At 43.2% G+C, this 23149-nt stretch overlaps 2 protein-coding genes across 3 annotated transcripts in view; one reads left to right on the top strand and one right to left on the bottom strand.

Annotated features, from left to right (window-relative positions):
• The window catches only part of ddx27 (DEAD (Asp-Glu-Ala-Asp) box polypeptide 27), a 33812-nt gene extending 32758 nt beyond the window's left edge, over positions 1–1054 (top strand). For both annotated transcript variants that reach the window (XM_068048084.1, XM_068048085.1), the window contains exon 21: positions 24–1054. In XM_068048084.1, coding sequence (XP_067904185.1) covers positions 24–39 — 16 coding nt within the window. In that variant the 3' untranslated portion in view covers positions 40–1054. The remainder of the gene's footprint in view (positions 1–23) is intronic.
• A 6059-nt stretch (positions 1055–7113) lies between these two features.
• Positions 7114–19331, bottom strand: snrpb (small nuclear ribonucleoprotein polypeptides B and B1). The gene is made up of 7 exons (XM_068048086.1): positions 19202–19331; positions 16856–17007; positions 15426–15537; positions 13441–13593; positions 10804–10933; positions 9950–10072; positions 7114–7408 (listed from the first exon to the last, which is right to left on the bottom strand). Exons 1-7 carry the CDS (start codon positions 19202–19204, stop codon positions 7371–7373), a joined length of 711 nt encoding a protein of 236 aa, XP_067904187.1. The 5' UTR covers positions 19205–19331; the 3' UTR covers positions 7114–7370.
• Positions 19332–23149: the final 3818 nt, after the last annotated feature.

Raw genomic sequence — 23149 nt, 5'->3', positions numbered from 1 at the left:
TAATGTGTGCTTGTATGTTTCAGGTACAAGAGAAGATGAACCCTGACAGTAAAGCTACTGGAGACATTTATGAAACTGCATTTTCAAGAGTCGGCCTGTAACCTTCACAAATGTGCCACATTTTATTAATGAAACTGATTTATACATCAGACCTTGGGAGGAAACCCTATGTAAACACTGATTACTTTATCAATCCATTGAAAATAGTTGAGCACCAACAGCAATGATCACACTTGCCTTCATCTCCATTGGAATTGAGATTTCACACCTTTCATTATTACAGGTTAGGTGAAACAATCATTCTTTAATTCAAGCTCACCACCTCTTCAGGTATGGACAGTGAGGTGCTTTTTAGCAATCTCTGCAGATCAGTGACACTGAATTTCTGCTGCTGGCACAGGGAGTGTGGGGTTCAGCACTGACCTCTTTCCTCAAGTGGAGCATCAACAAAACCTCATGAAGTAGCTGGCATATTTCTGAAATGATTTTAATTCTGATCCAAGTGGCATAGGAGACTTTTTAAACCAGTTTACAGGAAGTGAACTATCTGCTGAGTCTAGGAAAGAGAAAACTGGTCAGACCACTTCTTCCCATTGTTACTTAGTGACCCTTTCCAGCAGTGTGTACATGTGCTGTTAAGGAAAGGATCAGGTTTGGGCCCAAGGCTCCTTGAAGTTAAGTCATGAACAAAAGGAACTATGCTGCTGCTTGGGCAAAGTAAAAGCAGGTGGGTGATAGCAGTGGAATTATACTGCAGTAAGGAGGCAGCCTGCCTTTGACCAGTATGTTGCATTATATAAACAGACCTCACATGTTAATCTCACCTAAAACTATTTGCAGTACATTCACAAGATGGAGAAAATTAGACTGAAAGCTACCACTTGTGATTGTACAGCCCCTCTGAGTGAAGATTTGGGACTAAAGCACTATTTATTAGAGGAATGGACCCTCACATTCTTGGATTGGTTCCTGGTATATTTCATAAGAATAGTGGATGTTGTGTTCACGTGCTCTACCAACCTGATCATTTCTAATAAAAGTTAAAGAATTCCAACTTTTCTGTTGACAACAACTTGCATTAATGTAGCACATTATAATGTAGCAAAATGCCCCAAGGTGCTTCGCAGGAGCATTCTCAGACAAAACTTGACACCAAGCCACGTAAGATATTAAGACAGGTCAAAGAGCGTCTTAAAGGAGAGATGGAGAGGTTCAGGGAATTCGAGTTTAGGGTCTAAACAGCTGCAGGCACAACTGCCAATGGTGGAGTGATGAAATAAAAACAAGAAAGGCTGGAAATACTCAGCAGGTCTGGCAGCATCTGTGGAGAGAGAAGCAGAGTTAACGTTTCAGGTCAGTGACCCTTCTTATTTTAGTGGAATGATGAAACTTGGGATTCTTGAGGCTAGAGTTGGAGGAGCACAGAGATCTTGGAGGGTTTTAGGAGATTATAGAAAGTGGAAGAGATGAGGCCATGGAAGGATTTGAACACAGAAGAATTTTAAAATCGAGGCTTTGCCAGACTCGGAGCCAACATAGATCAGTATGCACGTGAGAATAGGATACTTGGTATGGGTTAGCAGTGTTTTGAATGAGCTGAAGGTTACGGAAAGTTGAAGGCTGGCCAGGACAAAAGTCTGCAGGTAACAAAAGCATGAATGAGGGTTTCAGCAGCGTATGGGCTGAGGGAGGGACAAAGACAGACATGATTATGGAGGTGGAAATAGGCCATTTAGGTGATGGAGAGGATATGAGATCAAGGTCGGCGCAGTGGTTAGCACTGCAGCCTCACAGCTCCAGGGATTCAGGTTCAATTCTGGGTACTCCCTGTGACCGCGTGGGTTTTCGCCAGGTGCTCCGGTTTCCTCCCACAGCCAAAGACTTGCAGGTGATAGGTAAATTGGCCATTATAAATTGCCCCAAGTGTAGGTAGGTGGTAGGGAATATGGGATTATTGTAGGATTAGTATAAATGGGTGGTTGTTGGTCGGCACAGACCTGGTGGGCCGAAGGGCCTGTTTCAGTGCTGTATCTCTAAAAATAAAATAAAGGTCAAATAGGATGCTGAGATTGTGAACTGTCTGGTTCAACCTCAGACAGTGGCCAAGGAAGGGGATGGAATTGGTAGTCAGTGTATAGTTTTCAGGTGAACTGGGGTAAGGATGATTCCCAAAGCAGCCAAGATGTGTATTGTTTCCAATTGGTTGAGATGGCTGCTCTTTAGGAGGGTTCCTGCGACAACAGATTAAATTTAAAGTAATCCAGGCCCACAGACACTGAAGACAACTATTGATTGCTAAATGTAAAGGTGGATAAAAGTCTCCATTATTAGCTATCACTATCAAACCAGGAAACCAGCTTGGGAGCGAGACCCTAAAATCTTGTGACGTAATTTTTTCAGTAATAACTGGAAATTCGAGTTTATCTTTTTCCAATTCAAGATACTTCATTTGCAACTGAATCTGAGCTAACTCAATCTGAGTTTTATCAGGGTCAGCCCTTTCCTCTTCAAATTCCAAATGCTGTGCTAAAGTCTCCACTATTTCTGCTTTTTTAAGCCCCTGCTTTTAACTGTCAACTTTTTAAAAATTTTATTCATCCATGGGATGTGGGCGTCGCTGGGTAGGCCAGCATTTATTGCCCACCCCCAACTCTTCTGCTAAGGCCATCAACTTAACCTTTGTTGATGGTTGTCAAACACTCAGAGATAAATTCTCCCATCCCAGAAAAGTCTTAGCAATTGACAAAGCCATTCTGCTTCTCAATAACTATGGTAAAACTCACTGCAAAATCTTGTTGACTTAAACTTTAGCAAATCCCAGCATACCTGTCTCGGTGGGATTTTGAATCCACAGACTAAGAACCCCCAATTTAAAATCCCATTAGGGACCATTAACATTTAAAAAGAGAGTCAAATTCCCAGTTATTATGGAAAGAATTACACAAGATTCCATGTTTTAAACAAAAAACTTACAAGAGTTAAATAAAGCAAAACACTAATAACACCACTATAATTTGGAAACGTATTTTAAACTTAAAATTTTAACAGAACATGAAAATGTATACTTCAAATTTTAACTTTCAACAGAGCATTCCTATTTGACTGTTAATTCCACCCAAGAATTTCCCTATACAGGATCTCGGCAGTTTTGGATTGGTCCCAGGAGAAGTGAATGAGTGTACCACAGCTCTTAGAAATTCACTTTAATTTCCTTAGTCTTCTGAGGTATGACATCCCCTCCTAAATCTGGAGTTTCCAGCATGAGCATAGGCCTGCCTCAAAACAGAAACATCCCTGGTTCCTGATTGCTCTTTGCTCCCGAGTCCAACCAGGACACCCTGTGCATCATCTATCTCCATAGCCAGTGGTACATGTGGGATGTCCCGGATAGCAATTTAAACTAATTATTTACAACTCCAAATCTCTGTTCTGGGAAATCAAATGAATAATTTAAACCTGTGGCAGCTGCAGACACACCATCTCCATTAACAAGTTTACCGTGGTTCCCATTGTGTAGGGTCTTTATACTTCCCAATATGACCTTACCAAATAAATTTGGGCCACCCTAGGCTTGTTTGCCAACTTCTCAAATGAGGTGTTTTTATTTGTCTTGCATTAAAAAAATTTAACTCCTAAATTAAAAGTTTCATCTAGAAAATTAATACAAATCACGAACCAAGTTTATCATAATACTATACAACCAATCTTTGTCATCTACAAGCTTGGATATATGGTTCTCTATATTGTGTGATCTAAATCACTACACACCCTTCCTTCCAACTGAAGTACATACCCATTAACCCCATTCTGTCTCCTGTCTAACCAAGTCAATGATTTTCCTTCAATTCGATGAGTTGTGATTTTAGCTAACAGTCTATTATGTGGAACATTATTGAACACCCTCTGGAAGTCCATATAAATGGCATATTCGACCATGACTGTTGTATTGGGTAAGCAGAGCTCTTTCCCCTTGGGGATATATAGTGGTCCTGTATTCAACTAAATTCTTTTTTAAGCATCTGCCACTGTTCATATGTAGTTTTGCCCAGTTTGTTGTCAGTCTGTTTCATACTGTTAAAATTGGCTGTACTAAAACCTAGAATCTTCATATCTGTAGTTTCTTCTTTTCAAATCCAACATTGAATTTGATCATATGTTCCCTTATGGTTAAATTAATTAATGTTGGCTTATTACTGTATCTAGTACACATCCTTTTGTCACTCCTGCTTTTTTTAAATATTCTTTCATGGGATGTGGGCCAGCAGATTTCCTTCCCTAAAGGACATTAGTGAACCAGATGGGTTTTTACAACAATCGACAATGGTTTCATGGCCATCATTAAATTCCAGATTTATTAATTAAATTCAAATTCCACCTTCTACTGTGGTGGGATTTGAACCCATGTCCCCAGAACAATACCTGGGTTACTAGTCCAGTGACAATACCAGTATGCCACCGCCTTCCCCCAAGTTCCTGCTGGAACTACTTTAGTTTTAGTATTTCCTTCACCCAGAATATCCACAGCATTGTGACCTGAACTCTGCTCTTATCCCCTCTTGAAAAAAAAAATCTTTAAACAATAGGTTTTGCTACTGTTTCTGACTGAGTCCTCTCCCATTTAGTAAAGTCCTTTAAAGTGCTGTTTGCAGGTCTCAAAGATTGGTTATAAGGGATTCCTTCCTCAAGTCAAAACCATGCATGTTAAGCTTACAAGGTCTCTATCTGGATTCAGAATTTCAATACAAATTGGTCAAAACTGCAGAAAATATCAAATTAATAGGGGTTAGTGGAATCGAGGTAGCTCAGGAATTGAAAAGATGAATTAAAATGAGTGGGCAAATCTTTGGCAATTTAAATTTTATATATATGTAAAGTACTTTAACATGGAGAATATAGCTAAGTTTGCTGAAAATACACAACTCGGGAATGTAAGCTGTGAGGACACAGAGGCAGCAAAGAGATATACAGTCTGTGAGTGGGCAACAAGGTGGCAGATGAAGTATCTGAGGTTATTCACTTGGTAATAGGAATCGAAAAGCAGAATGCTGTTTAAAAGATGCAAAACTTGTAAGTGTTGATGTTCAGAGGGACTTTGGTGTAGTCATACAAGGAACACAAAGTTAGCATGCAGATAGGGGCGGCACAGTGGCGAGCACCGCAGCCCCAGCGACCCGGGTTCAATTCTGGGTACTGCCTGTGTGGAGTTTGCAAGTTTCCTGTGTCTGTGTGGGTTTCCTCCCACATGCCAAAGACTTGCAGGTTGATCGGTTAATTGGCTAATATAAATTGCCCCTGGTATAGGTAGGTGGTAGGGAAATATAGGGACAGGTGGGGATGTGGTAGGAATATGGAATTAGTGTAGGATTAGTATAAATGGGTGGTTGATGGTCAGCACAGACTCAGTGGGCCGAAGGGCCTGTTTCAGTGCTGTATCTCTAAACTAAAAAACTATACAGCAATTAGGAAGGCAAATTGCATGTGGGCCTTGATTGCAAGGGGATTGGAATACCAGAATAAGGAAGTCTTACTACAGTTGTACAGGGCTTTGCTGAGGCCACACCAGGAGTACTGTACAATTTGGTCTCCATGTTTAAGGAAAGATGTACTTGTATTAGAGGCAGTATAGGGAAGGTTCACTAGATTGGTTCCTGGGATGGGAGGCTGAGTAAATCAGGTCTATACTCTCAGTTTAGAAAAATGAGATGTGATCTCCTTGAAACATACAAGATTCTAAGGGACTTGACAGGTTAGACACCAAGAGGTTGTTAGCCCTGGCTGGGGAATCCAGAACACAGGGGCAGTCTCAGGATAAGGCACCAATCATTTAGGACTGAAATGAGAAATTTCTTCATTTAATGGATTGTGAATCCTTGGAATTCCTCACCCCACAGGATTGTGGATGCTCCATCATTAAACATATTAAAGGCTGAGATACAGATTTTTGGTCTCTCAAGGAATCAAGATATATTGGGAGCGAGTGGGAAAGTGGAGTTGAGGCTGAGGTTCAGCCATGATCATATTGAATAGCGGAGCAGGTTCAAGGGCCTATGTGGTCTATTCCTGCTATTTCTTACACTCTAAATTAGGGCCGCACATACTACGTGAATGGTGGTAAACTAAGGACAAAGGCAAAATGGACCTAGATGTCTTAGCAAACTCTATGCTAAGCACATCCAACCAATGCAGAACAGCAATCAACACAGCCAACAGAATATTAAACTACATAGCCAATAGAATACAAGTCAGAGGAAATTGTGAAGTGAATGGTGTGCTGGTCAGATTACACTTTGACTACTGTGTCTTGTTTTGCTCGCCAAGTAAGGAAGACATTAGTGCTGGAGGTAATGAGGGTGTTCTCTAGTGTCAGGGGTCTGAATGCAAAAAGTAAGAAGAAAATTGGGCTTTTCAGGCTAGAACGAAGCCACCTGGGAGGTAGACTAGTTAAAGGAATGCAAAAGATAAATCCAAAATAATTAAAAGAGTAGGACAAGGAGTCATACAAAATGCACAGCACAAAAAAAGGCCAAGACAGGGTGAAAGTCAGGAGAGATTAAATGACAAGGATCTAATATTAGTAAAATCTTCAGCTATCAATGGAGTAGTGGAGGCAAAAACTCAAATAATTTCAGAATCAAATAGATACAGCAATTTAGTTTCTGGACGAATGAATTAAGATGCACATTTCTTCATCTTCACATCTCTTGAATTGTTCCAGCAAAAAACTGGCACCGACACAATAGCCAAATAGCTGTAAATGTTTATGGTTCTAATGTCTTATAGCACATTGCATGGTGGTGCTGGAAGGAAGAGACCAAAAGAAAAAAAAGTACTACAGTGAGTTTTTTTTTTAGGGAGCACAGCAAAAGTTAGTAGAGACTGAAAGCCTCCCAACACCAGAGCAGTAAACCACTCATGAGTTAGGCTGATGGCTCATTATGATTCAACAGACCACTGAAATGTTCCTTAAGCCTTACAAAAATTGCTTTTTAAAAAAAAAGTTTTTCACAAATCACAAAATCATTGCTGGTACAAACAAACAAATTCCACACAATTATCCAGGTTTCTCAGCAACATTCACTTTGACCTAACTTTGAAGCTCCATTACACCAAGCCTTTCATTTTACCAAAACGTTTTAATAAAAATGTCAAGTATCACAGTAAAAAGAAACACAAATCCCGCCAGATCTACAGTAATGCCAATCTACTGATACAAGTCCCAGAAATTTCAGCGACTGCATTGCAACCACCAGCCATTATAAATGGCAAGATTTGGAAAGTCTCTCCTCAGGACACCACCCCATCACAACAGCCAAACATTCCCACGTAGTTGGGTGCAGTTAGTCAGCCTGAACGTCTTGCTAATTTTACTTTCACGGCCTTGGTGGACGCATGCCAGGTGGTGGAGGACCTGAAAGGGAAGCCACACATTAGAAACACTAGGAGACTTTGTTGTGCTGCAATCCAAAAACTAGTTCTTGCCACTGGGCTTATATTTATAAAAAACAAGCTAATACGAAAGTGTGCTGCACATTATTGTTCCCAGCTAAAAGAGTATGCAGCAACCAGCTTCCTGGTCTTTTCCCCTCCAAGTTGAGGTGCAAGGAAGAACAAAGGTGACAACAGTCCCATGCTTGTCCTACATTCAAATACTGTATCAGCATAAATGTTCTCTGATTACATTTTGGAAAGACTAAAGCCATGGTCTTCAGTGCCTATTATAAACTCTGCTCCCCAGTCATCCTTCTGTCAGGCAACTGTCTGAGGCTGAGCCAGAGTGCTCACAACGTCCGACCACATATCCATGCCATCGGTGAAGCCTATTTTCATAACATTGCCTCCCCTGCCTCAGCTGATTTGCTGAATTTGTTAATTCTACACTTGATTATTCTAATGCACTCGTGACCAGCCTCCCACATTCTAACCTCCATAAACTTGAGGTCATCCAAAACTCTGCTGCCCATGTCCTAACTCACACCAAGTCCTGTTCATCCATCACCCCTGTGCTGGCTGATCTACACTGGCTCCCAGTAAAGCAATGCCTCAATTTTAATATTTTCATCCTTATTTTCAAATCCTTCCACGAGTTTGCCCTCCCTACCTCTGTAATCTCTACCAGTTGCATAACCCCTCAAAATCTCTGTGCTCCTCTAATTCTGGAATTGCTTCCATAAACCTGCCTACCTTCTTAATACACTCCCTAATATCTAGCTCTTTACCCAAGTTTTTGGTCATCTTCCCTATCTACTTATGTGGCTCAGTGTCAAATTTTGCTTTATAACACTCCCACAAAACATCGTTAAAGTGCTATATAAATACAAATTGTTGTTGCTATAGAGAGATGGGGAAAAGGAGGGGAAACAAGATCTGCTAAGAGAAAGTTGCTCCCCAAAAGCAGGCATGAAGTATTGGGGTTTATTTCCAGGGGGATGGAATTGAAAAGCAGGGAAGTGGTGTTAAACGTGTTTGGAACCTTGAGTAGACCAAACTTGGAGTAATGTGCACACTTTGGGCTCCACATTATAAGAAAGATGTAGAATCACTGGAGATGGTGCAAAAAAGATTCACAAGGTTGATTCCAGAACTGAGTTGGAATTGGAACAAGCGCAGCAGCATCTCCTTCACTATTGCTTATTTAGAACTCGCAATCTTGCATTCAGAGATTATGAGGATTATTGTAATTTACAGCTGGCAAGTCTCAAAACATCCTGCATCAAGTCTAGAGCATAAACAGGCCATTCAGCCCAACTGGCCTCCACCCATCCCTCTTCATCTAACCCTATCAGCATATCCTTCTATTCCTTTTTTCCGCACGCATCTAACTTCCCCTTAACTGCATCTATGCTCTTTGCCTCAACTGGTAATGTGACAGCATGTTCTACATTCATACCACTCTCTGGGTAAAGAAGTTCCTCCTGAATTTCTACTGGATTTAATTACTGTCATATTTATGGCCTCTAGTTTTTATCTCCCACACAAGTGGAAACATTTTCTCCATATTTACCCTATCAATCCTTATGATTATCTTAAAGCAGACAAGTCACCCCCTCAGTCTCTTTTCTTCTAGAGAAAAGAGTCCCAGCCTGTTTTTCATAATTCTAACTCTCAGTTCTGGAATCAACCTTGTGAATCTTTTTTGCACCATCTCCAGTGCTTCTACATCTTTCTTATAATGTGGAGCCCAAAGTGTGCACATTACTCCAAGTTTGGTCTAATCAAGGTTCCAAACACGTTTAACACGTGCTTTTCAATTCCATCCCTCTGGAAATAAACCCCAATACCTGATTTGCTTCTTTTAATGGCCTCATTAATCTGCGTCATTACTTTGTGATTCACGCATCTGTAACTCTAGATCCCTTTGCTCCTCTACCCCATTTAGATTCTTCTGACATAGTTTCCTTTCAGAATACTTTCATCTGCATCCATTACCCACAAGGGTTACATTGGGGAAGAATTTAAGCCACTTGCACAGTTCAGTAGTGACGGGATATCTAGCAAACAAAAATACTGGCATGGGAGAAGGGCCTCTGTATAAACTTTTTTCTAAAATACATTACTTCTTGGGATGTGGGCAAGACAGTATTTATTACCCATCCAGTTGTGTCAAGGACAATGATAATTAACCATGTAGCATGGGACTGGAGACACATGCAAGCCAGAAGAGACTGGAGTAACAGGTTCCTTCCCTGAACCAGTTGGGTCATTTAATGGCAATCTGACAGTTTTCATGGTCATTTCCTGGTGCTAGCCCAAAAGTCTCCAGCTTTTGAGCTTAATTTCACCATTTGCCACAGTGGGATTTGAACTCATAACTGAGTGGCCAGTCCTGGAGCATGACCAGACTAGTGCAACTGCAAGTTAAAATGTGAATCCATTTGTACATAATTTCAAAATTGAATAAACCAATATCCCAAACCCTGGTTCAACATCCATTTGGCACTCGTTCACTTACCTCGCATTCCTGGTGGCGGGGGTCTCATTCCTGGTGGCATTCCCATTGGTGCTCCTCTTCCAGGAGGCATGCCCATTGGTGGACCCATAGGTGGCCTCATACCAGGAGGAGGACCCATCATACCTGCAAACCCATTAAAAGCACACAATGTCAGAGCATTAAAGCACAACCCATGTGAATTGAGCTCGAGACCTCTTTCCTGAAGTTACTGTCTTGCTGCTGAGGGACAAATCACACAGCATATTCTACTGGTCCACACAAGTGGGAACTATGACAGTCAAGCCTCAAAGGTCAGCAATCATGGAGGCAGCATCCGGTCTGTTGGTGCACCTCCTGTAACAAGAACATTGGCCAATATCACCCCCCCACCCCCAAAATCAGGCACTGAGACTAATCATTGTGCCCTACTGCTGTTCTAGCAGAAACTGACTAACTTCGCACAGAATGGGATCAAACCATACATCTCCGCTCCCCAAAAGCTGGAGTGGGTTGGGGTAAGAAGGAGAAGCTCTGAATATTTAGTTCCTAATAATGCAGCTGCTTATAATGCAGGATTAAAGCTTTTTTTTTTAACAAAAGTGTCCAATCATTTAAACTAATCATCTACAATAAACTGTAAAGTTATAAACACCAGTGTTTATATCAGAAGTTAACAGTCCAGGTTTACTGCTTCAAACTTTTCTACTTGGCTGAAAACATGAACCAGCTACTCGGCTGATTCTGACACTACACCCGCTGAACTCAGGTTTTCTTTTTTGTTTCTGCTGTCCAAAGAAAGAGCTCCCTGGCTGCACAGTAGTTAACTGCTCACCCCTGCGTTCTCACATTATTCTTGTTTTGCATCAAGTTCTCACCTGGTGGGGGAGCTCCTCGCCCCATTGGTGGTGGGCCTCCACGGCCTGGTGCATACTGTTGAGGTGCTGCCGCGATACTGGACGTGACTGCAGCTGCTGCAACAGTTCCACGTGCTTGGGGTGTCATCACCTATTTACATCAGCATAAACAGTATTAATAATCACATGGGCTCTTGATTGAATTAAACACTGTGCCAAATTTGCTGTATGAGCACCATTAGTCTGTGACAAACTGTCACCTCGTAGCTGCGGACATCTTAGCTATAGATGAACTCTCATAAGCTCCCCTGTATCTGAACCTACAGTGTCACTAATGTACTCCGAGGGAAATTTGCTCAGTTCTAACCAATGCTCCCTCAAAGCTGTGCAGTTGTACAGCAATTGGGAATTTGCTACACAAGGAACAAGCAGGCCACGCACAAGCAACGTTCCCTTGAAGATGTGCACATGTGGCAATCTTAACAGGACTGCGCAGTGCGACAAGCCAGCTGAGCACAGTAAACAGAGGTTAGAGGAAACATTGGTCCCAACCTTTCATGGGCAAAGGCACGGTTGATCTGCAAGTCAGAAAATTCTACAAAATGCACTGGCAGCCCAAGTTACTGCAAGTTACTTTCGTTTCGACACATTTGCAGTCAACTTAAATGTGCAAAAACATCTCCAAAGTATACTTAGACTGTGGTGTTAGATAAAATTATGTCGTTGGCTGTTCCTCGATTCAAGGATGACATCTACGCAAGGTCATGAGTTTCGGCCATGTGTCTTCAGCTGACTGAACAGGTCGATTCTCAACCTGAAGATCTTTTGGCACATGGGACAGGAGGTAGTGGGATCCGGAGTGCAGGATTTGTTTCCTTTTCTGCCGCTCTTCCTCATCATTAAGGCGTTTGGACTAAAAGCATAATGGAGCTTGATGGACAAGTTATCACCATTTTGAACAACTGGTAGCAAGCTCCTCCCAGTCATCAATGTCAATGCTGCTACACCTCAAAGAGAGCTTCAGAGTGTCTTTGAAGCGTTTTCTTTGTCCTCCCCTGGAATGCTGGCCATTTGAGAGTTGAGAAAATGGGACCTGGCGGGGGAGACGGTTTTCGGCCATCTGGACACAGCCTCCAGTCCATCGAAGTTGGTTTTGCTGGAGTTTTGCCTGAATGCTTGTGCAGCTGGCTTCAAGTACATTTGCATTTGTTTCACAGTCCTCCCATTGAATCTGAAGGATGCGGTAGAGGCATTGCTGATGGAATTTCTCTAGCGCTCCTATGTGTCACTGCTACGTAGTCAAGGTCTCACTGCAGTACATAAATGTGGTGACAACAGCTGCTCTGTACACTAGGACTTTTGTTGACTTGCAGAGGTCTTTGTTGTTAAACACTCGCTGCCGTAGTTTGTAGAAGGCAGAGCTGGCGCAGCTGATCTGGTGTTGGATCTCCTCGTCAATGGCAGTCTTTTGAGAGAGATGGCTGCCAAGGTATGGGAAGTGCTCAACATGTTTCAAAGTTTCTCCTTCAAAATATATGGGAAGGGAAACATTTGGCTGACCAGATGTGGGCTGATATGAGTTTTGCTCTGGTAACATTCAAGGACAGGCAGAGTCTCTTGTATGCAGAATTGAAGAGATCGAGAGCTTGCAAATCTGGTGCAGAGTGGGCAATGACATTACAATCATCTGCAAATGTAGATCATGTATGTCTATAGTGGTCAGTTTAGTTTTGACATGGAGGCGACTGAGGTTGAAGAGCTTTCCATCTAGGCAGTATTTAATACTCACACCAGAGGGCAGCTGATCTTTCCTGAAATGAATAGCCACTGTCAGGTAGATTGTAAACAGTATGGGGGCTGTCACACAGCGTTGCTTGACCTTGGTCTGGATTTTGAAGGCATGTTTCTGGCCAGCGTTCCGGGGAGGACAATGAAAACGCTTCAAACACGCTTTGAAGCTCAGCAGTATTCACAATTTATGGGTATATTACAATATAAGAAACTCTTCCTCCCTATAGGTACATTCTGTGATTTACACAACTATACAAATGTTAAATCAACCAGAGTGATTTACATAAATACACAAGTGTTAAATCAGCTCAACTGATTTGCCATCAAAATTGGTCTAGCAGGCAAGGTCCTGCACACACCACTAGTCCTAGGGGAGGCGGCATAACGGTAATGTCACTGGACTGGTAGTCCAGAAGCCCAGGTGAGTGCTCTGGGGATATGGGTTCGAATCCCACCACAGTAAATGGTGAAATTTGGATTCAATTAATAAATCTGGAATTAAAAAGCTAGTCTAATGGTGACCATGAAGCCACTGTCGATTGCTGTTTAAACCCATCTGGTTTATTAATGTCCTTTAAGGACCTTACCTGGTCTGGCCTACATGTGACTCTAGATCCACAGCAATGTGGTTGACTCTTAACTGCCCTCTGAAATGGCCTAGCCAGCCACTCAGTTGTCGGGACGGGCAGTAAATGCCCACATCCCATGAACGAATAAAAAAAAAAGTCCTTTTATATAGGATACAAACGTTTTAAAGTAAGCAATTTACTGCAATGCACACTGGCAGCTTATTATTTGTCCATTTGAGCAGAATTTAAATATTGCAGCACAGGGATGACAAAAAGAAAGACTCAGGAAAAGTTTCACCTGCTGAGATGGTCCTCCCACGCCTCGGACAGGACCTGATAACCCAGCTGGGGCCTGTGGCATTGGTGCCCCAGCAGGAACGCCACGACCTGCTGCCCGGCCAATACCAGGACCTCCGGCTGCACCAGCAAGAGGCACGCGAGCAATTCCAGTCTGCAATTAGAAATGCACAGCAAGTGATCCAAGAAATCTGCGCAGCAACTAAAGAGCAAAAACCCAAATATTCAGCAATAAATTACTGAACGATAGAATGTTACCTACAGTTTCTTTCCCCCCAAATCTCCTTCGGTTACACATGCACACACTCTGGGCAAAAGGACAGGATGAAAAACATACTTTCACATAAACTGTTGAATATTAGTGCTTCACTGCTAGGACAGACAGCCACTGTTGCCTCCCAATCTGACTGACCCTCACGCACTGGCATCCACCACAATCAACCACTGCATTCTCCATGGCACCCATGTCACAATAAACTGCCCCAATGCACTTGCGAAGCTATGCAGCACTGCCCTGCTCGATGACCCACAGTGATGATGAAGACAGACAGCCAGTGAAATTGTTTAATCTCACCAACAATGGGGACTTTATTGCTTCTTTTTTGTTATTGTGGACTTGAGCAAACGTAGATCTGTATCAAGGTACTGCTACAGCATGCAAACTCAGATGCAAGTAACCAGAAACCAGACTAGAAGCATAGAAAGTTTAAGGAACAGAAAGAGGTCACTTGGCCCATTGCGTCAGTGCCAACTGAAAAACGATCCACCCATTCTAATCCCACCTTCCAGCATTTGGTCCATAGCCCTGTAGAATACGGCACTTGAGGCGCATTTCCAGGCTCCTTTTGAATAAGTTGAAGGTTTCTGCCTCAACTACCCTTTCAGGCAGTGAGTTCCAGACCCGCACCACCCTCTATGTGAACGAGTTTTTCCTCATCTCCCCTTTAATCTTTCTACCAATCACTTTAAATCTATGCTCCCTAGTCACTGACCTCTCTGCAAAGGTGAATAGACCCTTCAACTCCACTCTATCCAGGCCCCTCAAAATTTTGTACATTTCAATTAGATCTCCCCTCAGCCTTCTCTATTCCAAAGAAAATAATCCTAGCCTTTCCAATCTTTTCTCACATTTGCATTTTTCCAGTCCTGGCAAAATCCTTGTAAATCTCCTCTGTACCCTCTCTAGTGCAATTACATCCTTTCTGTAATAAGGTGACCAGAACTGCACACAGTACTCAAGTTGTGGCCTAACCAACTAGTACTTTAACATTTTATAAGTATCTGCCAAAGGCTGACATCCACCATTTCACTTTAGTAACATTAGTAGCTCATGAGGGAAAGGGTTTCAGATTTGCAGTTGTAAACAAGACATCACAAACATCACCCACAAGCTAACTGGTCTACTGCAAGTGAACAGATTACTGAAACACTGGTTATTAGATCACAGACCCAACTTTATTCAGCTCATGTTCAATAACCTCAGTACTATATGCCTCTATCTCTGTACAGTCAAACGCCATTATGTGACTGGCCAGTGCTAGGTTCCAACCTGAAAAATCTACTGGAACTAATCATCTCTTTTAGCTATCGTTCAAGTATTTAGCAATTGGCACAGTTCAAAATGGAAAGTAGCTCTATTTAGAGCAGCAGACATTTAGGAGACGGTTTGGCCAAATTCGTCTGTGAATTTATACGTCAAAAATTAATCTCACTGCATTGCACTCTCCCCAGTCTTTTAATATTCTCTGCTTCAAATATTATGCAATATTCCTTTAAACTACACAACATTCTCTGCCTCAACCACTTCAATCATTCTATTCTCCTAAACTAGTCAATGAATTCAATACTATGCTACAGTACATTAAAAAAGGTGGGAAACAAAATGCTCCAAATTCCAAATTAAGCAGTTTCTTTAAAACAAAAAGGATAATTTTTGATTTGTCAGAATCATCAATCCTAGGGCTTCAGCTAAAACCAGATACATACGTCTTTGGGAGGAGGTCCTTCCACGGTCATAGAAACCAGGGTTTCACCTCGAAGCAGGACCAGTCCAAGAACACGTTTCTCCTCCCGCTCAGGCTGCTTGGAGTTTTTTGGCCTTGTGTGGGAACACAAAAGAGTTAGTTTTCATAACTAGATACAGACTCACAGTTAAACTGGCATCTCAGCACTTTACCCATTTAACAAAACGATGTCTTCAATTGCACTGAACCGCTTCTTACTAACCAAATAGAACACTGACCACCCTGCTCTGTAAGAATGAGACTGTCCTTGAAATATTGAGACATTGGGTTTACAGGGAGCAAAGTTGCTGTTGGTACAGTAAACATTCTCCACTCTGGAAACTACTGACTCACTGGTGTCCAGCTCTGTGGTGCCCATTCTTCATGTACAAATCATGACTACAATTGTAGGCAGGTTATTCAACCACGTAGGCCATTACAGCTGATGACCCTCACCTAACATCCGCGCACATACGCCTTACAGTTAAGTAGTAATTAAAGGCTGCTGCCGGTGACATCAATGACCTGGCAAACTGAAAAGAACTGCAGTCCTCATTCTATGTTGCCAGGAAGTAACAAAATGGCAAGTTAGGAGTAGTAAAAATTGGTAAGAAGCTTTTCCTTTAATGTTCAAAAGACTTATTCATGAAACACAATACTAAGGCACAGATCTGGGTGCTAATTATTTAAGAAGTCATATGCAGTTATCTTATAATTCACATGTTTGGTTTGGAATGGACATTACAAGTTACCAAATGCCCTTAAAGGCAGCTGTAACTTTAGAAGTACCTTGACTAATGCTCTATAGGGCACATGGACACTCATCTCAATAGCTTTAGGTGAGGAGTAATAACAAACAGGGCACTAGTATACATCCCTTTCACTGACATACTTTATTTCAATCACTGGTTTAGAACAAAATCACTTCAATGTAAATAATCCTGTATCAGTTTACTGCAAAGGATAATTGTGAATTGGTGAATACAAGAACAAAAAGAAAATTAGAAGAAAACAGATTTCTAGCAATTATGCATAATTTATTTCTGGCAAGTAGGTAGCACTGGAGGGTAGAAATTAATCAGCTTTTTTAAAAATTAAAATTAACGATGGCCAATCAGTTTTTTCAAAAGTAAAAGGCAGCAAAGAGACTGGACTCTGCACTGAGCTAGGAGCAACGTACTCCTTTGTATTTTCTTTAAAGTCCCAATATTGATAATGAAACTCTGAAGATTGGCCAGTTAATAATGACTGCCATTGCCATGCTATATTAAAAACAAGGCTATCTCTCAGAATATACTTAGTGAAGCAGGTAGCACCACAAAACCAGATCGCAGCTACAGATTTATTGTGGAGCAAAAGTTCTAGCCATCTGTACTGGAATTTATCGTCCATAAGCTTATAGACCGATCTTACTTGATCTTCCTGAACTCATCACAGTCACAGAGGATGAGGTTCATGTGTTTGTCGAAAGCTTTGAAGGTTCCAATGAAGATGCGCCCATCCTGAAGGATGCATCTCATTCTGTAGTCAATATGCTGAAGCATCTTACTGCTCTTACCCACCGTCTGAGAGAGAAATAAAAAAAGTTATACCAAATGCTCACTGCTCCAATTGAACTTCAGTCCAGCCAATCCAACCACTTCGTTTTTATAAGCACACCATCTATTATTTGACTTCTCATTAGTGCAGTTTGGAGACTCAAACATACTGATCGATTTTCATAGGTCAGATGCCTAGCTGACCAAGATTACCTCTTGATTCACATTTCAGTTAAAAAAAAAACAGAAAATAGGAGCCACTGAACGCTCAAATCCAACAGTTCTACCCAGGATCATCTGTTGCCCTAAAACTAAGGATAAAGTACTTACCTTCAGCTTAAACTCTCGGAACATGCACAGAGAAGGCCAACTATGCTTATCTCATGCTCAACAGACCATGTTAATCCATTAAAGGTGCCGTATAAATGCAAGTTGTTTTATTCCAAGTAGTTTTGCGTTCTCCCACATTTTGACAATTCCCAAGTTTGCTATTTTAAGTATTTATTGCAGATGGAACAGTGAATTGGCACACTGCCATGTCACCTGAGACCAAAGTATAAAGTGCAACCTAGAGAGTAGAATGAAAGCTTCCTCTCTACCAAACACAAGGTCTCCAAATGAAATGAGTCAAACTACAACTCTGATTTTTGCACAAAGCAGCTTCTGTTTGTACCAATGCTAAATCTCTGCAGGCCAAGTCTGGAATTAGCATCCAACCTCACTCTCAAGCAAAGCATAATGAGACTTCCTTTTCTAGGTCAGATCCTGACGTTGGATTTAGGAAAATGTAGTCAACAGTTTCAGTTCCACTCACAATAAGTCTTAATTCGCTCCAAAATAATGTAGAACCCAAACAGGAAAAAAACTGCATAGCATGAAATACAAACTCAAAATGTAAATAAACCTCTTGTAATGCAGTACATAGTTAACCAAAAAAATTATAGAAACCTCCTTGTTTTTGGTTTCAGTAGTAAAAAAAGGTTTTTCAGTATCTTGTGTTTTACTAAAAGCAAAATACTGCGGATGCTGGAAATCTGAAACAAAAACAAGAAATGCTGGAATCACTCAGCAGGTCTGGCAGCATCTGTGGAAAGAGAAGCAGAGTTAACGTTTCGGGTCAGTGACCCTTCTTCGGAACTCTGTGTGTTTTACTGTCTTTCTACTCTTTAGTCCTGGGACCATAAACTCATTTAGTTTCTTAGTGATTTTCTTTGAAAATTGTACAAGGAAGTTTCAGCCCTGACAATATTACTCTTTCGGATGAGATGTTAAACCGAAGCCCATCTGCCCTCTTTGGTGGAATTAAAGATCCCACCGCACCCTTTCACAAGGGACTTTATAGGCAGGATCCTGGTCAATATTTATCCCTCCATCAATATCATATTGTTTATTGTGGGAGCTTGCTGTGCACAATTTGGCTACTGCATTTCCTACATTATAACAATGACTCCAATTCAAAAGTACCTAATTGGCTGTAAAGCACTTTGGGGCATCCTGTGGTTGTGAAAGGGACTAAAGAAATGCGAGTCTTCCTTTTTTCTCTACAACTGGTCAGCTACAAATGGGTTTCATTGGCAGGACTCAGGCCTTATCAGCAGGTTATCTATATCAATAAGGGTCAGTGAAATTATGAAAAAGGGGGAAATTCTAGAAAAACACAAATAAATTAAATCCTAAACAAACAGGTTAACATTTCAAGTTAGACGCTTAATCAGATTGTAAATGTTCTGGGGAGGGGGGAATTTCTACTCAGAAACATCAACCTCTCCATTCTCTTTCGTAATGCTGACTGATCTGCATTCATTGTTTTCTCTTATCTCAGTTTCATTATGCAATCGCCATGAAATTGGCTATCTTGACCAAGTCCAATTGAATTAAGAATTCGAATAAACTGTAGGTTGGAGAGAACTTAACAGAACGAAGGCACTGAACACTTTCCCATTACAGCCGTGGTTAGGACTTTGTACTGGTTTTGAAACCCTACATTGGTCCACAAGGTGTCGAATACGAACGCTATAATAGTTATTTAATCTAACCCAGGCCCGGACGGCTTAAAGCCACTTTCCCTCCCAGCTACTCTCGAAGCCAGACTACTAGGCCGCGATCAGGGGTGGCAACTTCTAAGCGCCCTAACCTACGGGCCATATTAACCGGTATGATGCTCAATATACAATCGGCATTACTCATCAAAGCCTTGGGCTTGGATATCGAACCTTCTTACCATGATTGCGGGCAGGATGGGCGCACAACCTGACGGATTACAGAGAAAAAAAATTCCTGCGAACAGCCGCAGGTAGAAAACCGCGCACGCAACAAGCTGCTATGACCGGATCCTTGGACAAACTGCGCACGCGCAATGGCGCGACCGACCAACGGCTTCTCCGCGCGGAGCAGGCTGGGATACTGGTGAGCCGGAGTCGGAGGACTGGAACTGGGTGACAGAAGAGGCTCTGTTGGTCCGGGGTACTTTGACCTTTGTATTTATGTTAACGAAAGGAGGACGAGAGCACCATTTTACACTATAACTGGAGGATACTGTTGCCATGGAAACGCCAATCTCTCAGGGCAATTGTTCAGGCAGATCAGTGCCACATCTCACTCAAATGAATCTGACACCTAACATGTTTCCAGCCCCGTTCTAGATTGTCCTTATCAATCTCATTCTCTGGTGTACAGACCTTCCGAATGTTTATTAACAATTCAAGTTAAGATGAATTTACACGTAAACCAGGTTTTTGGAAGATTTCCAACGTTTGATAAGTATTACAAGGGAACTACTGGAGAATAAAGATGTGTCCTCCACCCAAAAATACTTTTGGAATGGTTATGCTCCCTCTTCTATTGTAAATCCCAGAATTGTCGCTGATGACCATCCAACTTTTATGGAAGGTCACCGACCTGAAGCGTTGAGCTGAATTTTGAAACGCCGCTTGAGTTCATTGAAAGGCTTGTCAGGAACAGTTTGTAAGTTTCAATAGAAGGGCAGAGGAAAACACCATATCTGGAACTTGGACAGGGTGTAGTGAACACTGCAGTGGGGCCATTAGGGCTATTGGAAGGGTTGTTTAACATATTGTGGAAATCCAGAATAAAGCTCAGCTGCTCAACCAGTGCCACAGAGTAGCCATGGCTGGAGCTGAAAGACATGCATTTGTCCGTGGTAGAAATCTGCAGAGGATGACTGAGGCCGCTGGCATCACTTGGGCAACCAGGGTTGGCAGGGGAAGGCCTAGTGAATGCACAAACCCTAGCTGAGGGAGTTCAGATGGGAACAGGCTACTCTGATATTAGACAGAGCAGCCAGGGTGAGCTTCAGCAGATGCAACCGCCTGGATAGGAGGAAGCCAGTAGGGGGCTGCAAGGGGAAAAAAGCCCTACCCAAGATGCAGGTCTACTGCCCAAGACGCAGTTCTACCGCCCAAGAGTCAGCTACCTGCAAATGATAGCGCCAGTGCTACAGGAGGCTATGCCGATCCAGGCAGCTGGTCTTGGACATTTGTGCTCTGATCCACCATGACCTCGTAGCCTCATGGCAGTCCCTTACTTCAGCGTCAAGGTCACCATCATCCTGAATTTTATGCAACCAGATTGTTCCAGTGATCAGCTGTGGACCAAAATGGCATCTAGCAGTTGACTGCTCATCACACCATCAGGCAGGTCATGAATGCCATAATCTGGAGGATGGAGAATACAACCATTTTGACACAGCTGGGCCTGCACAGGCACAGAGTGCATTGGGCTTTTCCGCTAGACCGCAATTGTTGACAACGTGAACAGTAGGTGGCGCTGTTTTGGCACATGCGCAAATACAGCATGTGCCACGAAAACGTCACAGCTTGCGACTGTAGCAGCTGCCAGGACTAAAGATGGCGCTGCTCAAAGAATCACAGGGATGAAACCTAACAAACACGTGGCAGAATACAATGGCCGGAGTGAGAGAGTGGAGCGGGCCGGGGAGAGCAGCGCGGGGGGTGGGGAGAGCAGCGCGGGGAGACCAGCGGTAGTGGTGACGGCGGTGGGGGGGGGAAGAGGGTGACTGTGACGGGGGGGGAAAGAGGGGGGGGGAGAATGGGGGGGAAGGGAAAAGAGGGGGGAAAGAAGGGGGGGAAGGAGGGAGGGGGAAGGAAAGAGGGAGGGGGGAAAGAGGGAGGGTGAGGAGGAGGGAGGGGAGAAGGGGGAAGGAGGGAGGGGGCAAGGGGGGAGGAGTAAAGAAGGGGGGAGGGGGAGAGGGAGGAGGGGAGGGAGAGGGAGGAAGGGGAGAGAGTGGGGGGGGGGAGCAGCGGAACGGAAGAGGAGTGCCTTTTTCTGTGCATGCGCCATAAACACAACAGCAAAAGACTTACTGGTCAGTCCCTGGACCCGGCGACACCAAGGTCTTCGCACGCTCGCTCCCCGCAGCTCTCTACGGCCTCTCGTTTCCGGCCCTCTCCATTCAGCCGTTCCCTCCAGCTGCGGATGCCCAATCCAGTTGCTTTATCCCCTACCCAGTTGCTTTCTCCCCTACTTCTCCACAGTACTTCAGGCATTGCAACTGTCTGGTCCCTGCATTTTGCATGCTCCCTCTCCCCACCCCTCCCCGCTCTCCCCACCCCTCCCCCTACCTCCACCCCCCCCCCACCATAGTTGAATATCTGAAGTGCAGTTGCAAAGTCGGGGAAATAGCATGCAAAACAAAACCTCAACAATTCTGGGTTTAATTATTGAAAAGTTTTATTAAGTTCATTAAGCATCCGAGGAACTGCTGTGCATGGATACATGAGTGTTGTGTCCAGCATTCCCGTGAGACAGACAGGCCGAGTCTCTGCTATGCACAGCTAAAGAGATTGTTCCTGGAGAGCCTTGTGGTGAATGAACGCTTGGCTCTCTATTCCACTACTGTATTGTCCATGTGAAGAAGGCAAAGTCACAAGAGTCTGAGCTCAGTCTATTCTTGGTGAATGTTCCCCAAGCGCATCCCAATGTGCATTCCCAATTCATCCATGAATGCAATGTTCCTTTCCACATCGTGACCAGCTCCACAGCATGATCCAGTTGCCTTCGTTGCTTGAATGCTGACCGTAAGTCTCAAGGATTGTTTTCTCGACGGCATGTTTTACATGAAAAGAAGAAAAGCAAATCAGAGTCAGAGCTTGCCTCCCTCCATCCACTGAAATTACTGTTGCGCACACCTTTTTAAGTTCTGCAGTGAAGGCACCAATTGATAACGTCGCCAATGAAGCACTTATTACCCACCTCAGATGCAGGAATCATCACATCCTTGCGTCATCTCCTGCACTGCCTCCTTTGCTGGAATGCCGTCCTTAAGTGTCAAGGATTGTTTTCTCAAGGGCACATTTTACATGAAAGGAAATAATGAAAGAACATCAGTGTCAGAGTTTCCCTCCCTCCAATGAAATTACTGTTGCGCATGCTTTATGCTCTGCAGTATAGGCCAATGAATCACTTAGTACCCACCTCAGCTGTAGGAGTCAGGATGATGTAACTGCCCCTATCTCGTGATGGTTCAATGCTGCTCTCAGGGAAAACATGAATGATATGAGGGTGCTGGAAAAAGAAGCACATTTCTTTTGGACTATGAACATAAAGCAGGCCATTTAGCCCAGCTGTTCCCTGCTAGTGGTTATGCTACTCGTGCATCTTCCCATCCATTCCCAATTAATCCTGCCTATTACTATCAGCATCATCTTCCATTTCTTTCACTCTTATCTACCTTTGCCTTAAAGCAACACTGAGGATTGAGAATGGTGTGGCTGCACTCCCACCTCACCAGTTGTGTACGCAGCAAGAGCATTCACATTTGTGCTACCACTGGACACGGCATGCTTGTTTCTTTTAGTGCTCAGTCTCTTCTTGCTGAATGTTCCCCAAGTGCTTGACCCCTTTGGACGCCTTCTCTGCTTGACAGGCAGCAGCTGGCAATTGCGGAGTCTCACAAGGCTCTGCATGGTTGTTTCAAGGGCGGATGGGGAAACATGTGGCTGTGTGTCCACGTGCACTGCTCGGATGGGTGCAGGAACAGGTGACTGTGTAACTGAACAGCAAGGAGAGGGTACTGCAGGTGGGGGAAGTGGAGCTTTGAACAGGCAGGCGTATGTATGGTCCATCAGATCATTAGGCCAGGGGGTGAAACGCTCAGGATCCATGGATTGTGGCACGCGACTGATGTCCA

The sequence above is a fragment of the Heterodontus francisci genome, chromosome 16, assembly GCF_036365525.1.
Source record: "Heterodontus francisci isolate sHetFra1 chromosome 16, sHetFra1.hap1, whole genome shotgun sequence".
Lineage (NCBI taxonomy): Eukaryota > Metazoa > Chordata > Chondrichthyes > Heterodontiformes > Heterodontidae > Heterodontus > Heterodontus francisci.
The sequence above is the reverse complement of the archived record's forward strand: the minus strand, read 5'-3'. Positions and strand labels throughout refer to the sequence as shown.

Coding starts and splice junctions, on each gene's coding strand:
- snrpb (XM_068048086.1), bottom strand. Junction 13,594..15,425: donor AAGGACCTCCTCCCAAAGAC/GTATGTATCTGG, acceptor TTCTAATTGCAG/ACTGGAATTGCTCGCGTGCC. Junction 7,409..9,949: donor CCCGCCACCAGGAATGCGAG/GTAAGTGAACGA, acceptor CTTCCCTTTCAG/GTCCTCCACCACCTGGCATG.